General features: G+C 34.9%; 1 protein-coding gene across 1 annotated transcript in view; it reads right to left on the minus strand.

Annotated features, from left to right (window-relative positions):
- NEK10 (NIMA related kinase 10) overlaps positions 1-18,226 on the minus strand; it is a 78,310-nt gene that overhangs the window by 20,618 nt on the left and 39,466 nt on the right. Inside the window, 3 exon segments of the mRNA XM_066555933.1 lie at positions 8,909-9,122; positions 11,991-12,065; positions 12,477-12,602. Coding sequence (XP_066412030.1) covers positions 8,909-9,122; positions 11,991-12,065; positions 12,477-12,602 — 415 coding nt within the window.

Here is an 18,226-nt window from a genome sequence, read left to right on the forward strand (position 1 = left end):
GCTTTTGCCAGCATCATGTCCATCTTCACAGCCATCAGCCATTGGCTCTGCTGGACATGGTGGAAGCTTCCAGCAGCTTCCCACAGGATCCATCTTTGTGACTCCCTGCTACCTAAAGCCAGGCTGTGCCAAACCAATACAGATGTGATGCCAGAGAGACACAAAGGCTGAAATGACCAAACGCTGCTGGCATTATCAAGCAGAGCTACAAAAATCAAAACACTGAATACAAATTATTTGCTTGTAACATTTAAGTGCCGCATCTTGTTTGTTATTTGATGTATATAAAATTCTGCTCCTGCAGCTGTCGATGTTTATCACTTTTACAGAATGAATAGAAATCCCCAGTCCCTGCTATTGCTTCTATTTTAATGCAACATATTTTGAAGGAAGACTTTTTATGATCTCCTATTTTTCCAAATCTTCGCATATTATTTCTGTTATTTCTCTTGTGTGTAAAAAAATTCATATTTCTTTTTACTCCATCCTGTCAAAGTAAAGCATGATAAAGGTGGACAGGAGATAAATTATATATTTATATCAGATTAAACAAATTAGTTTATTTAATATTAAAGTCATTTCAGAAGATAATACATTCCTAAATACTTATATTCTTACTGACTTTGCATAAGGCAATTTGTCTTGTATCTAAGACAACAGTCATTCAAAGGTTTTCCCATTAAGTATTTTAACTTTATTAGGACACAGCAGAGTGAATGCACTAGAAACTTTCTCCTCAGAAACTTCACTGTATCTCTGAGCATTCACTATACATACCACTGTCTACATAATGATCTGCTTCAACTACCTTCCCATCCTTTGTTCTAGTCCCATATCTATAACAAGCCAAGAGATGGCTTGTTAAGGTTTTCTCTTTAAATTCAGGTGGAAAAAGGTCATTTTATACTTCAGTACTGGGCTGTGGTTACGTCCAAGATGCCACAATAGCAGTGACTGCAGTGTAGCACGGCATGAAAACCACTAACGATGACTCTCAAGCTGACTTTAAGAGAGGACTCCAGTCCTGGCACACAGGAACACACTTCTTGTGCCCTGAACAGTCAGTGCATAGTTACTGAAGAGAAACAGTTCACCTGCTCCACATCAAAGGAATCAAAGCAAAGACAGAGAAGGGTCAAACTGCATGGACATTTCAAACTCAAATCTCCTTTCAACATTTTCAGTATTGAACCTCATACTCAAAAGACTAATTGTTAACACTAACTTGTAAATCAGGCGGAACTGAGGGGGGGGAAAGATCAAAAAGACATCTGATATCAACTGGTGCCAGATCTCACTGTCCCTTAAGAAAAGAAACCTGTTCAAAATGTCTGAACGGAATTCCATAGACCTCAACCTGAAAATAATGGACAAACCTACTATAGAAACTCTTAAATATCAGTGGAACATATCCTAAAGTGTTAAAGTAGTTATACAAACTGTAAAGCTATAACCTGTCTAGAAAAAAAATCTGGTCCATTTACATAGCACTTGAATATAGAAAAACCACAGTATTTCATTACTAATCTGAGAATAATAAATAAATTTGCTGTGATATATTTTGCTCCACCTAGAAAATAGCTAATAAATTTAAAAGTGATATTATGTACTGCTTTTTCTCTTTTTAGTAAAACACTGGCTGATTTAGAAGAACAAAAGTACCCTGACTAGAAGAGGATGGAAGGCAAGTTCAGTGTCACTTTTGCTCACCATAGCAGAGGGACCAAAATGACCTACATAAGGATATAAGGTTATAAATAACATAATTTTTTTGTAAGTTCATGGAGAAAAGTGTATGCCAACACATTGAAACAATCATTTTCATATGCCTTGAAGTCTCAGAGAAGCTTCTTTCAGATAAGGAGAAAGACAGATGCTTATCTGTCTATGAAACTGGAATATTCAAAATATCCCAAACATTGAAAAAGGAATTAGGCTGATATTTATTCATTTGAACTGTGCTCATACCTACACTTGATTCTAGAGTCCAGTATTTTGCAACTCTCTCTGGAGGCTCCATCAGCTGATACAGTGTATTTTCACATTTTCCTTATAAACTAGTGCCTCAGTTTCCCCATTCATCAGATTGTTGTTGAAACCAATTCTGCCTTCCTGTATAAAGAACACAGCTGAAAAGGAAAGCTAAGGAGAAAGTCTCCCACAAAAAAGTGTTCAAATTATGAACCAATTAACATTTTTTTCCAGCATTCATCTACTATTGTTACTGAGCAAAATCATCTCTGGAAATTTGTGTCCCAGCAGTGAAGAAAACTTATGTATTCATTCAGATCCTGTATACTTGCCCTATCTCTTCATTGGTAACTATCAACACAAAAATTGAGATATACTTTGTTTTTTGAAAAGTGAAACCTGAATTGCTGCTTTTGTCTTCCAACAGGAATCTAAAAGCTATTAGGGAAAAAAAAAGTAGGTTGAAATAAAATAAAGATACTGATTTTTATTTAGCTCTGTTTTGTTATACTGATGTCCAGAATAATTAACTTTTCTGTCTTCATGAAATATAGAGCTCTCTAGTGGCATTTGCAAACAACATTTAATTAATCTTCTTTATTAGAGACATGTACAATTACAGCATTATGCTAGTCAATTGAATCTCTATTAAAAAAAAATAAAAACAAAAACAAGAACAAACTACAACCTATTTCCACTGGCAAACTACCAATAAAAAAGTAATATATAACATGAAATTGGCAGGGGAAAAACCAGGCTAAACTAATATATCTTTTTCAGTAAGATAGTAACAGCTCCTGTGCATTAGGAATAAGAAGTAGATGTTACATATGTGGGTTTTAGCAAGGTTTTTGACAATGTTTTTCATAAGGTCCTAGAAGAAAGCTAGGAAGTGTGAGCTAAACAAAATCATGACCAGTTGGCTGAATAATTGACCATAAAAACTGTACTCAACCTGGTAACTACTTTGAGTGTTTGCTAAACTGAAAATGGGTAGTGAGCACAATTTATCAGGCTCCTTTTTGACCTTGTTCCAAAAGCACTGAATGTTGTCACTGAATTACAGTGACAATCTGCATAATGGATAGACAGAGTGCCTATTAGCAGTGCCCGGCCTGTGATCCATTCACATCGTATATCACACTGCAGCACATACATCATACACAGAGCTGCGCCACTCAAAGTGACAGCGGGTGTCAAAGGAAGTTTGAGAAACTGGACAAACTAAAAGAACTGATGAAGTTTAAGTAGGGAAAATGCAAAGTTCTGTGAGCAAGAAGAAACAACCATACAACTGCACAGACTAGAGAAGGACTGGTGACAGAAGCTCTGCAGTAAAAGACATGGGGAGTTCACTGGATCAGAAACTGATTATACTACAATACCACGCTGTTCGAAAAGGTAGACATCATACTGGGATATATAAAAAGAGACCAATTCTGAAAATTTTGTATTCTTTCTACTTTGTATCAAGAAGATTCTCAGTTGGAGTAATTAGGTCCAATTTTGATCACTACACTTAAAATCATGTCAATCTTACTTCTTAAGTCATGTTCTGTAGACTTCTGATTATTCTCATTTCTTTCCTTCTCTGTCTCCACTTTTTTTATTATTCAGCTCAAATAAAATTAAAAAAAAAAGAAAAAAAACCTGGGGGATACAACATAAAAGAAAAACCATATATAACTTTTACATATTTCCACTGTGGGGAGGAAATTTTCAGTAATTAAGTGTTTAACTATTGCATCTATCTGGGATCCTGTAGAGAGAAATATGTGTTCATATTTCACTGTGTAACAGGTTTGAATGCACACAGCAAACAGCTTTTGGGGATATTCTGGACTCAGTGCTATCAGAGCCCTTATATGACACTTCAGATTGGGTCTGAAAATTCCAAGTGCCATATACATCCCATAAGTGCACAGGCATAGGTCAATCTAATGTCTCCTGGAAACCAGACATACATGAAGTATAAACCCTTTCAAGCAAAGACCAAAATTTTCTGCAAGCATCAGACTAAATGCAGATGTTATCTTCATATGAAAAAAAAATACTTAATCAGACATATGACTGTTTACTGTAAAGACAGTATTTGCATCTCTGCTGTTTCCAAACTGTTTCTATAACATGACATTTTTAAGACTGACTGGTCAAAGACCTGTCAGGAGTGACTTCTAAGGCTTGGAAGTGGACAAGATAATCTTTGACAACTCTTCCTCCCTTATATTCTGCAATTCTATTAAAAAGCTTTGATGCACTAACAAACATTCAGCAACTCTTAAAAAATTATACATTCAAAACAGTTCTTGTATTGTCACTTTATTCTCCAAAGTTAAATAGTATAAATTTTAACAGGTTCCTTTCTTTTAATCACACCAACATTTTTAAAATTTAGGCATAAGTTCTAGTACCTGCTACTTAATTAGCAGAACAGAATGGTGTTACAATGGAGTGAAAGGTGGAAGAATTAGAAAACAATTTGTGGAAGTCTTCATGACATTCCTGAGTCCTCGCTCATTTCCAAAGGATATGTATGCAGCAGTGCATGGTCATGATCATCCACATTTTTATTTTATAAAAATTTAACAAGTTTTAGTGATAATTTTAACAAAAATATTTTAATGTTCTATATTGACTATATTTCTGAAATATTAATAAGCTGTTGCATGCCAAGTGTTTTAAACCCAAGCATACTCATTGCTTTAACCAACACCAAAACAACTGCTGCACACAGACACGGTTTTAAGAAAGAAAATCTTTTATGCACGGAATGGCACAAAATCTATTTCTAAACACAAAGGAAATTAAAATGAACATTAATCCAATCTTTATGTCTTTTTCTGAGTTAACAAAAAAACTTGATTAATTCAAATCGAATTGCTAATTAAGTACTACTTTGCAATGCATGTGGTGATGCTTAGAAACTGACACGATTATTAGCACAACAATTGCCAGCAGAGCAGAACTGAATTTGGACATGGAGAAAAATAACTGGGTGAAAAAACAGTTAAATTATGTTGTGTTTCTTGGTCCTTCATATAGCTATGATCCTCAAAAATACAATCAACTCATACTCATCTCGATGTGGAGTATGAAGGTTTATGTCAGAGATAAAGGTCAGGAAACTGCATCAGCTATTTCAGGTTTGGTCAGGTTCTTTAGTTTAAATTTAGTCATTTACATATAGTTTGAAAACAGCTACACTGCTTCATTTACTATTTTCAGCCAACAAATAGTTGAAGAGCCTCTGCAGGAGAGATAGGCAGACTTCCTAGCATGGGCTGTAGCTAGCCAAGCTGCCTGCAAGAGGAATAATCAGAGTATGTTTTCTGTCAGCACCAACCTAGTCCAGTAGCACAGCACCTTGATACCTACAGACCTAGCCTGGGAGGGCCAGTGCTGACCTGCAGCTAAAAATCCTATCTAGATAGAAGATGCGTCACCGTGGTCTATATGCTGGGTTAGGCAAAGACCAGTCCAAGTGTGAAAACAGGAAAATGCAGAGAGCAGCCTTGCTAATGGGCATTCTCATGCATTTGAACACTAGGACAAAGCACTCAGCTAAGGGCAACCTAAATGAACCTGCTCAAACCAAGCACAATTAATGAATTCTGACTCTATTAGCCTCAACTAACATGGAATGGGGAGACACTCCATAGATCAGAAAAAAACGCTGAACCTACTTTTCCCACTATCTAAGCATCATCCCCATTACTCTGAGTAATTGGGAACTTGATCTGAATACACAGATTTGCATATGTGAATTTTAAAATGAAATGCATATTCTAGTGACATCATTGATACAAAAATGAAAATAAGTATAAACTCCCAAAGAACACAGAGAGGCACGGAGAAAGAAAGTGACAGAATATATGTGCTTTATGCATAGATCAGAACTACAGAAACTGAGAAAAGGAAGTTGTTGTGGAATGTCTACCATATCTGCCCATTTTTAATATATTCTCAGAGCATTAGAAGGTACAAATGGCTCATATTTTGTCATATATTTCTAGCTGATGGACTCCAATTATAAAACTTATACTTTCCTCTACCACATTCAAAAGACAGGACTGTACAGTATCATTCTATATTGTTTTGGGTATATGTATATTTTACATATTTTATATTAAAAAAATGTGGAAATGAGAGAAAAGTTGAAAACCTTTTAGGATATATACAGTAAATGAAACAATAATGGATGATGCCCATGTAATGAAACACATGTTTCCAAAGTAATAAAAGTGACTTATTTTCACTGTTTTCTAAACAGACAAAATCCATTTTTCAAACCTATATACTTCAAAAGGCAATCAAATCATAGTTTGGCTATACATTCATCTCTTCAAAGGAAAATATTAGAAAGACAATTCATTAGCTAGATCAACTACTGTTTTGAGACTTATACTTGTCTTGGAACACAGAAAATTCAAATTTGCTATTGGTCTGTTTGGTGACCTTACACAAACTACCTTTTTCCTTTCCACCTCTTCCTACCCAGAGCATGAAAATATAATATTGATCACCTTGAAATGAAAGGTGCAACATGAATTATTAATGTTAATAAGAAAGAATTATTGCCATTATACTTAATTGTTTGGGTGGGTCTTCTGTAGCACATGTTGTGTCAGCAACCTTGACCTTTCAGAACTGAACACACAAAATCTATCAAACACCTGCCACCCCTATATCTGTTTCTGCTCTAACATAAATAGTTGCTGGGGAAAACTAGGAAATATAAGAATTTGTGTGAGGAGCTGATGACGATTCTTTTTACTGGGATTATTTTCAAGAATAGATTTTATGGTATATTTACCACACAAGGTAACTAACTGACTGATCTGCCTTTCAACTGCCTGTTTACCAGCTACCGAGCTGTAGTTTTAAACTACTTATAAAACAAATTCCACTCTGGCTCCAAAATATCTCTGTTCTTCAGTTCCATATACAAGGACAGAGAGTACAGTCCTAATTTCAGAAACATTCACAATGTAACACAACTGGGATGAAAAAGGAGGCCATAAGTACATTTCAGTAGAGAAAGCATATAAGCTAGCTGGTTCCAAATTCCAAACACCAAATTCTCTGACACCATGGAAAAATGACAAATTACTTGGGTGTGGACTTGCTGGGGCCTTGACTAAGATAAATTAGGCCATCTACATCTCACAGAGCTTTTATTTCAGGAGCAGCTGCTTGAAATTCTTCCAAGCGCTTTTAGTCAGAACATTGCCTTTTTTTTTTTTCAAAAGGCCCACTTTTCAGGAATAATTATTCTCCTTATTAGAAACCCTTCAACTTTATAAAGTTTTCCTAAATACCAGGAAGAAAGAAACAACGTGGCTCTTTCTGTCTCTAAGCCCTGTAACATGCCTCTGAAATTTGAAAGATCCTAGCCTGATTTATTCTTATTTACAACAGTTTGCAACATTAGGACTCATTACTAAGCAATATTCCCCTCCATTTCTTCAGTGTTCTTGATCTTTGTCAGAATCTCTTGTTCTTTTAATATGCATAAAAAATATCAATTGGAACTAGAACTTCAGTGTTTCCTCCTTGAGAAAACTAGCCATTATTGCCTAAAATACACAGGCAGTTTTGTAGATAGGTGTATTTTCCAAGTATTGATACAAAACACAACTATTCTAACTTCAGTGTAAAACTATCCATTCTATCATATCTCACAAATATCTGGGTAGGGCATTCTTTTCTCAAAGACACAATAACTGCATCAAAATCCTAAATCTAGCATCTTTACATCTATAGCGTATTTTTTTGCAAATTTCATCGCAGTTATGCAAGAGAATGACTATATCAAGATACAAAAGATAATGGCATACAATAAGCTTCCAAATCTGTAGGTTAAGAAAATTTAAATGAAAAACACATGGGAAAAGTTGCTTATAGTATTTTAAGTTACAAATCCCACTCTGTATCTTTCTTTCAAACCAATACTTCTTACATTTTAAAAGGCAGTGGTTTGTTACAGTTTGCCAGCAGGTTTTGGCATTCTTTTTTATTGAAAAAAATGGTGCAATATAAATAATTATCTTAGACTGATTGGTAAAAAAACTCCTGAAAAAATATTAACTATTGATACAAGTTACTTATTTTTGGAAGGTGAAGACTAGAATGTTTGGTACCAAGTGTTCTAGAAAACCATTTTCCTACACAGAGGCTCTTTGTATAAGCTACTGAGCCCTGACAAAAGGAATCTAAGAGATGCAATATCTGAACAGATAAGAGTGGCTGTGTAAATTATAACTTTATACTGGAATTATTATAACAATTTTCAAAGGGCAATTTTGCTACACAAAAGCATTGTCCTTGTATTTTTTAAATGAATTCTCTGAGATTATATATGGTAGATAAACTACCAATGTTTTTCATGAAGGATGCTTAAAACACAGCCTGAAGCAAATGGAAGAACTGTAAGTATTTCTGCAGAACTGTATCAGAGAGTTAGAAAACATGAACAAATACCTTATCAGCACCACTGGTCTGTATTTTGCAATCTGTAATTAAAAATTTTATTCTTGTAGGTTCCATTTTCTAGGTGTCATTGTTTATGAATCATTCACAAGATTATCAACTTGTTCCACCCTAAACAAGTGTATATTCTCCTATTCACAAACCACTCGCATAATAATTAAATGTTATCAGATATTATCAAAGCTTGGAGGTAAGAACCTCCATAACAATGACATTTTCCAACATAGAATGACATTGGGTTTTAAGATACTGTCATTTTTCCTGCATAAGAATGTCCAAAAAAAAATTAATGAATACCTTGTTAAAAATAAATTAAAGAGCCTGAATGGAAAAATGTTACAGAAGGATGTGTCTTTTAATTTTGATTCATTTTCTGCTTTGCTGCACCTTATTTTCTCAGATATGGCAAATAACAATAACAAAAAGTAAAGCTAATACATGTACTTACTTGTGATAAAATGGGAAGTTGATGGTGATAAGTTATTGCATTTCAATTAGCCTCCATGAAGTACCACTGGGTTTGTCTCCTCTCCCAATCCAGTTTCTTCTCCAGCATGAGATGAGAGGTGGATAAAAACTCCAGATATTTCATCATCACATGAGGCAGAAGTGAGCTGATTTCTACCATGTCTGGACGTGCCTCTCCATCAGGAGTCAAGCAGCTACAGGAAAAACATTCTCTATTTACTTGTTTCTTTTCCACCACTGAATTTCTGCCCTGGTAAATATGGAGTTATGCCAGCCAGCACTGCTCCCTCATCCTGCCTGGGACAGTTTGATGCTGGGCAGCTTTGGTGCTGCCACACCACAGCACAGCCTCCAGCATCAGCTGGAGCAATTATCCTTGACACTGACCCAAACTGAACTGCTACTGGGAACTGTGGCTGTGCACTCCCAGACACACTCAGGAGTGCCTGGGGCCTTCTCCTGGGATGGGGGAGATGGAGTCAGCCTTGGGGGATTGGGTTGGCACTATTTAATGTCTTTATTAATGACCGAGATCATGGGAGAGAGTGCATTTTCCAAAGGTTTGTGAACAATGAATTAATTGCAGGGATACATGGGCAGGGCAGTTGTCAGAGGGACCTGGATCACCTATTCTCAGATCTGATTGCTACCTGCATAACGGGAAGGCATGGCCAGATCCTTCTCAGGGGTGCACAGTGTTAGAGCAAGAGCCAAGAGACATAAGTTAAACCACAGGGAAGTCTGGATAGATCCAAAATTTGTTATTATTATTACTATTACTTTTAATCACAAAGGCAGACAAACACTACAGAGGGCCCAGAGAATCTGTGGAATCTCCATCCTTCAATACAAAAACGACATAGACAAAACCCTAAGCAGTGAGCAACCAGATCTAATTGTATCTGCATTGAGCAGGATGGACTGGACTCTTCCAGGGGTCCCTTCCAACCTAAAATACTTCAACAGGTCTATGTTAAAGGCACCCTAGGTAGCTGTTTAGTAATGGTAATAATGTATTATTAGGTCTATTTTTAAATCCCCAAAATATTTTCTGCAGTGTATGCAATGTAGGACAGGAAAGCTGCTAGGGACAGTCGTGCATGTACTAAAAAGTGTCTTAAATCTGTTAACTTCAATGAATCTTGTAATTTACTACGATTTACTTGCACAGCACCATTGACCTGCTAACACAAACATATAACCCAACACTGTTCCTCAAAGAAAATGTCATACAATGACTTATGATTTGTACAGCAGTTCTTTCTAAGTAAAACACAACTGACACGCATAGTAGCACTTTTGAAAATGCTTTACAATGCTTAAACTTCTTGATTTTAATATTTTTGTTTGAATTTGATTAAATGTGTTGATTAATTTCACTAATTTTCATAACTTTAAAAATATTTTTACTTTAAATTTTGTATTTATTTTAAAGAGGTGCAAGTTTTCACCCTTAAAAAATACTTTAGCTCAGGGTTTCCTTTTGATTTTTTATTTTAATTCACTGAAACTGACAAAAGTTCCAAGACCAATGGGAGCTGGTAGAGATTTTTAATAAGTCCTATATCCATTTCCCATGCATCTAAAAATTATTTATGACTAAACACCAAGTAGGTTGATGTTCAACTCTGAAGGAATTTTATGGCTATGATTCCAGAATACAATCCATAGCCATACTTTCTTTAGAAGCTTAAAGCAATAAAACTATTTTAATTGCCTATTTTAATAACAATACTAAAGAATAGTAATGATAACACTAAATGAAAATTTAGAGCTGCAACAAGAAGCTTTCGATATTTCTTCAAATCATTATCAAGAAATTATTTTTTCACTTCCAATATTCATCTTTGAAACGTGTTCTGTTTTAGTCATTTGAAAATAACATCTTATCTGTTAGTTTCCTCATCTATATAACTAAAATCTCATTATTACTGCTTTTCTTTGATGTTTTTATTTTTTCTAAATAGCCCACAAAGCATAAGCAAAAACCTAAACATAACAAATCATTTAAGATTTAACCCATAGTAAGAGATATTATTAAAAACAATAACCCTCCAAAAATTAACAATAACAGAAAAACTTTATGCCTCACACTGTTAGTAAAATATGTAGAAAAATTCTTGTGTAGTGTTAAGATTTTAATATTTTCATTAAAATTCATTTCAGAAACTCTTAAACTTAAATTTAGTTCTCTTAGCTTCTGTACTCTCCATTGTTGTCCTTTATCCACAAGGTCTTTAAGCAACAGAAACCTTTCTGTACACTAAAACATACTATAAAAACCTTAGTTTATAACCTTACACAAACCCTTTTTGTTACATGCTTTTTAGAGACAGAATTTAATATCTGAATGAAAAAGTATAAGCATTTTTATACTAAGTGTTTTGGGTTTTTTTCTAAAATGGAAAAATCAAGGGAGCTAACTAAATCTCTAATTCACTCTATACTTTGCCTTACACATTACATTTTCTCCAGGAAGATATAAACATAGCTAAGAAATTTGTGATGAGCGAGTGTAGCAAGTACAGGCTCATCTTTTCCTCCATTGCTTTGTTACCTCTGCTGCTGTGCAAACAGAATTATAAGGTAATGAAAAACATATTTCTATCAGTCAAATAAACAGAAAAAACTATGGACATGATCATACAGTGATCTATAAATAATATATTCTGATGGGGTTATTTCCTTGACCACAATCTGCATTTGAAAATCACTCAAATTATAGATTTTTATTGGGAAAAAAATGATGTGCAGGGAATTAAGTACAGCACTGATACCTTTAAATGTAAATTTCAGTACTGAATATAAAGGCTATACTGGCTAAATGAATGCCCTGATTATACTGGTATGAGTTTTCCAGTTGCATGTGTGCAGCTATATTTTACATGTTATTATTGGTGTAAGGAGATAGCTCTGTTTTTCTTTAAATCCAAAGATATTTCCTATTCAGAGACAAATACCGGCAGTTGCTTAAGTCTGCAAACTGACACATTATCTCTGCTGGAAGCATACAAAACAAAAACATCTTTACAGCAGGATGTTGAAATAAAATGAGTAATTACCTCTTAATGGTAAATGAGACATTTTTAGAGTACAGTCCTTCTGGCACAGGTTCATACACAGCCCCTACTATTTGAAAAATAAAAAAAAAAAATCTACAGTTTGTTGAAGAAAAATACTCCAGTATTTATTTCAGCATCCAGTATGGTAAGTGTTGTCCCTTGAAACTATCTGATGAGCATTACATCACCAGCTCTAACTTGCAGAACAACTTAGATGCAGACTGTCTCTTTCAGTCAGGTATCCACATCAGTGTACTTACTGTAGGTTAAAGTGCTACAATATTGAACATTTACAAGCAATTTTTGCAATTAGAATGGTAAGACAGCAATTCATACAATGATAAACACTTGTGCTTGTTCACAAGCCACAAACATTAGAGCTGAGAGCAGTTTATGTGTCAATAAACTTAAATATAAATTCTCTTGGATCATGACAACACATGCAGAAATAACTGGGAGGTTGATCTGGAAAATGTGGATACCTCAGTTGCCAAGGAGGGCATATTGGTGCTGTAAACTGGTGGGCTCAGAGTGGCCATCTGTTCAAGGATGCATCCTGCAGCCCAGACATCAGCCCTCTCTCCATACAGCTCACCCTTTACAAGTTCAGGACTAGGGAGAAAGCAATGCAAGCCACAAGTGTTTTATTAATTCCCCTAGAAGTAGGCTTATTTTCTTAAAAAAACCCCAACCAAACAAAAAACAAACAAACAAACAAAAAAACCCCAACTCACCCAATATTTAGTTACTCACTACAACATAATTACACACACAATTACATTCAAAATGTTGCATATGTGTCATTCACCAGCCAAATTCTTTAAGGGGAAGTACAATTAATAGATTTTCAACTTCTGCTGCCCTTTTTCTCACAAGACCAGGGGTTTACATTTTGTTCACTTCTCCTTTCCACTCACATTGTCTTTGGACTTACTGGACATGAACTACAGCATTTAGAACAAGTTTACAATGATGACATTTCAATAAAACAGACTAGAGAACAGATAATATGGCTTCTCACCTCATAATTCAGATATCAGAAAGATTGAATACAACTATGCTATTTCGAATGATAATTGATGTAGTTTTGCTATTAATGTAAGTAAATGAACTTGACTCATTGTATCATTTTCATCCTCTTAAAACTACTGTAACGCATTCCTTGTGAGGATGTAACGTGCACACTCAGCAGGCAGCCAAATGATAATACAAAAAAACATTGTAAACTTACTTTTAAAGAAAATGGACGAAGGCAGTAATTTTATTTTGATGCAGTACAAAACAGAATTTATTTCCTTTGTTTAACTTCCTCAGTGCAGTGCTTTTCATGAACCTGGATGATAACAATTTACACTAATAGGTGTGTTCTGTGTTGGAGTTCAAGTCTTAGCAGTAAGTAAAGATCATATCACAGAATGTGTTTGATTCTTTTTTCATTCAGAGATATAGAAAAATACTTGACTTCTTTCATCTGTAAAATTAATTTGAAATCCAACTTGTTTACCATTTTCCTTCAGCTTAGAATTTGGAGCCACTTTTTCTTCATAATTATAGTACTGATATCTTTGGTAAAATGCCTTATTTTGGTGTGCTCAGAGGTACTGTGTAAATTCAATTAATGATGCTGGAGGATATCCTGCTGTTATATACAAAATGCAGATTTTGAAAATATATGGGATGAGGTCCCTAGACAAAAGATAAGATTAATTACATGAACTTTACCATAGAAAGTCAGAAGAGAGGTCACAGTGCAGGGAAGTGAGAGGGACTGACAGGTCACACTCTCCTGATGAAATTATCAAGCAAGATACAGATTCTTGGGTCAAATCTAATAAGCAATTTTCTTTGAATCTTGCTGCTGCTGTTACATAATTACAGAGTGGGTATTGAATGTTGTTTTAGGACATAACAGTATTTCTGTAATCACACTGTCTGAGACACTAATTCATTAGATGTCCTTGTGAAAATTTCCTTTTTGTGTATTAAAAGTGTCTACTAGCAAACATTAATACTGCAACTTATCATAGAGATGGTGAGCTCAATAAGGCAAAGCCCCTATCTTAGTCAAGTTCTAAGCATGCTCCTAATCAGAAAAAAAATCTGAACTCAATTTTAGTCTTTGTTCTAAGGATAATTTTCATCCACAGAAAGATCAACTTAAAAATTATTATTTTACATTATTAATTTAATTAAAATACCAAACTGAGATTATTCAAGCCAAATTTAAGTAATTATGGAAAAATCTGTGTAGCAGCCACAGAAAGAATAAGCTGAATACAACTGAGAGAGAAACAGAGGCAACCATGTCCTGGCCTACAGCATCTTGATTCCTGAAGATTTTTCCAGAGAAAAATCTTGCCTGATGTCCAGAGCAAACAGCAGCCCATCAGCTGGTGACATGGAAAAATCATACTATGATTTGGAAATCATAGAAAGAATACAGTGCTGACAGGGTTATAGTTTTAGCATGGTTTCACACAAAAGCACAGTAGCTGAAAGTTAATGAAGTCGTTTGTTCTGTTTATTCATGCTGAAAGATTTCTTGTTCTAAATGCTTATCTAATCCCTCTTTTTTTAATCAAAAAGACTTGTAGCAGAATAGTGTTTGATCTTTTCTTCCAGAACAAATGTCTTAGTCAGAAGTCTCAGATATTGAGAACATTAGGATGACCAACACCTTAAAAAATACTGTCTCCTGCTTAAGAAGTACTTTAAATTACTGAAGCAATGTTTATTTAATGTGTCCATGAAAGTTTTACAGAGAATATAAATCCCCTACTTATATGATGCTATGCTTTTGTAGCTAGTTAGTTCTGTAATTTAGATTTTTATCTAGGATTTTCAAATATTACTTATTTACTTTTCAAGGGACATAGTAAAATCCATCACCATGTTCTACAGGCTTGCCTCACCATCTGCTAGTTAGAAATGTGGGTGGGGTACTGATTAGTAGCTGATTAGCAAAACAGTTCTGCAGTCAATTTGCACGTTTTGGATCCCCAGTGGCAGGGATGCCAAGCAAAGATAGCACCCAGTTCTTGTTCCTGTACACTGCCACCCACCAACAGGAGCGTGGTGGGAGTACATTTGGTTTGCCTAATTCAGATGACAAATGTCTATAAACTGTCACTGCTTGGTCAAGACCAGAAAGAATATGTAGAACCAGTCTTACTCACAAACACTGAGAATACAAGCATTAGTATGACTTTTTTATTATTATTTGTAAAGGCAGTACTCATCCTTTAACTTTTAGCTGAAGATAACTCAATTGACTGAAACCAGATAGCAGTACTAATTAAATTTTTAGCAAACAGATGTCTACATCATAAAATGCATTTAAAACAGAATACAGAAAGGGGGAGCCCCTAAGAGATTATGAAAATTTTAATTTCCATTGCTCCAAGGGCTGAGCTTACTGCCACTAAGCAGCAGCGCTGATGCTATTAGCCACAGCTACTAGAAGTGGCAGCATGTAATTCTTGCAGCTAACATATTCAGGATAATAGCTCTAAGATATTTTTCATCTAATAGCTCAAGATAATTTTCATCTAAGTTTGCAAATCACTGGTGATTTCCAACTTACATATTCAAGCTGAAAAAGCTTACTCCAGCATCATTATGCTAACTGTAAGAGAGTCCTTCACTAAACAAATGTCCATAGCAAATAAAAGACTAAATTCTTTTAAATGAAAGACAGAATTATATCCACAGAATAACCATCCAAATTCTCAGCATCCTTTAACAGACAATTTTATAATTGTTTCTTAGAAAGGTCAACATACTAGCACTGCTTTTATTCTTAATAATAGAATCATCTGTGACCATGGCCTCAAAATGAGCCACTGCTTAATCCAAATAGCTGGTTTTCCTTCTGAACTCCTTTTTACAAAATTAAGCAGCTATTTTAAATACACGTTTCCCATACTACAGCACATTTATAATTAGGAGGATTTTTTTAAAAAAGAAACAATAATAACCAAATCTTGTCAGTATAGTGCTACTTGCAAAACATCAAACACATTAACACATTTAACCAAATAACATCTACATGGCCTTGGAGATAGTTTTACCATCAAGCTTTTATTTATAATTTTGCTTAGTGATGTTATTTTACCATTGCTTTTCTTCAAGAGCTCTTTTAACAGAGATTTAAACAGACTGTATCCCAGTCTGCTACATTTGCACGACCACACAGCTATATGAAAGATTACTATCCTCACTAGATTAGCTTCTGTCCACATTAGTTATTAGTGGACAGAAGTGCCAAAATTAAAAAAGAAGTCCTAAATTTGGAGAGGAAGGAAAAGAGGAGATGAGAGAATGATGTTTTCAAAACAGCATTAATTTTCTAGAACCTCTAAAGCTTCTAAAGAACATTATCAATACTTTCAGGCTGACTTTACATGGGACACTGCCAGTAAAGATTTCCCAAGCTGCACAGAACTTCAAAGAGCCACTCATATTTTTCCATATTTGACTTATCTTGGTGCAGTGTTCACTGGTGCTTCCAACAGGTGTGGGAACACACTGGTATGTGGCATTCTGCAGTAGGAGGGGCACTTATTAAATGAGACTTGGTTTCAACTGGACAGTTAGGAATTCATGAAAACAGCAGTGATCCTTCAAGGCTGACTCACAGAGAAGGTGGTGGTTATAATGAAAGGCAAAACAAAGAATCAGCTGCCAGTGGTGAGGATTTTAACAATGACAGTTATTGCTTTTAGTCTTTAACATAACTCCAATTCATTACTTAAACTTTGATGGAGAATTCCAGCAGTAGGTATTAGCTATACAAACACTCATGCCTAGAAACCATAACTATTTCAGGAAACAATCCAAGCTGAAAATAACTGGAAAGTAGCAAAGAATCCAATATGCTTATCCCATTCTTCCTTACCTAAGAATATTGTTTTTTTTCCCTCTGTTGGAGACAGGACAGTAGGAGAGACAGTAGACAAGCTTGCCATACACTGATCAATGGGGGGTTTTTGTTTCCTTTAGTCCCAAATGCTAAAAGAGTCTCTGCAGCTTCTATTTACTTCAGGTAAGTCGATATCCTTGTTAAAATAGCAATATAATAATACTCACTTGCAATGGATAGCCTTACTACTTGCTGGCAGGACTCACCAAAGCAAAGCAGAGAAAAGGATTTTCACAATCTTTGTACCTATGACTGCCACAATTAAAATGAGTATTATAAAAATGAAACCTGCTGCTCCCTGGCCCAGATAAACGGGGATTTATCCAGTAGTGCCTTGAAAATCTTCAGAGGTAAAGACTACACAACCTCTCATTTCCATATTTGACTGTTACAAGTAAGAAAAAAAAATTTGCATATATCAAGTTAGAATCTCTTTCAATTTATGTCTATTTTCTCAGAAAAGATTCAAGACCATGAATTGCAGTGCAACAAATGAGAAAATGCTTGTATTTGGACAGCATTTCTAGTTTTTTACTAACCCATCTTCATTTTACCAAACTACTGCAGGATAATATGTGAGTATTTGGAGACCATTGCAAAAAAACCCCTACATTTACTCTAGAATCAGTTCTCTGAGTCACAGAAAGAGAGAGGAATAATGCAAGGAAAAGGAAAAAAAAAAAAAAAAACAACAAAGAAACACCACCAGCACAATCCCAAAATGAAAAATAGAAAAGCAGTTGCTGCATATCACAATTTTTCTCTGGATAGTTTGCTGCAAGCTACAGATACACATTCATTACCATAGCTTCATAATTACCACTAAAACCAATGGAAAAAGAAACAGGAGCCACAAAACTGACAGTTTGAATAAAGAGGTCCTGTGAATAATGCTGAAAGCTATTTGCATTTCTCACCCACATAAAGAATTCAACACAAGCCTTTTGGGGATAGTCTGTCTATCCCTTGAGTGATGAAGCAGGAACAGGATTTTCAATCACTAGTTAAAATTTTACCTTCACAGTTTTCTATTTTGAAATGGAAAAAGTATGGTCAAGGAAGTCTATAATAATTTATTATGTTGTTGTCTAACTTGCTACCATTTTTCTCCATACAAATTATGTTAAATATTTTTTGGGAAAAAAATATACCTATAATTTCTTATTCACAAAAGACATTTTTGCAGACATCCTAAACTTCTACTGACACTTAGAGAAAAATTCATCGCTTATTCATCAGTTCCACCAAGTTTTAAAATGTACAGGGGTAGGGAAGAAATTTACTATCTTCAGATGGCAATTTTACATTGTGATAA

The sequence above is a fragment of the Molothrus aeneus genome, chromosome 1, assembly GCF_037042795.1.
Source record: "Molothrus aeneus isolate 106 chromosome 1, BPBGC_Maene_1.0, whole genome shotgun sequence".
Taxonomy (NCBI): Eukaryota; Metazoa; Chordata; class Aves; order Passeriformes; family Icteridae; genus Molothrus; species Molothrus aeneus.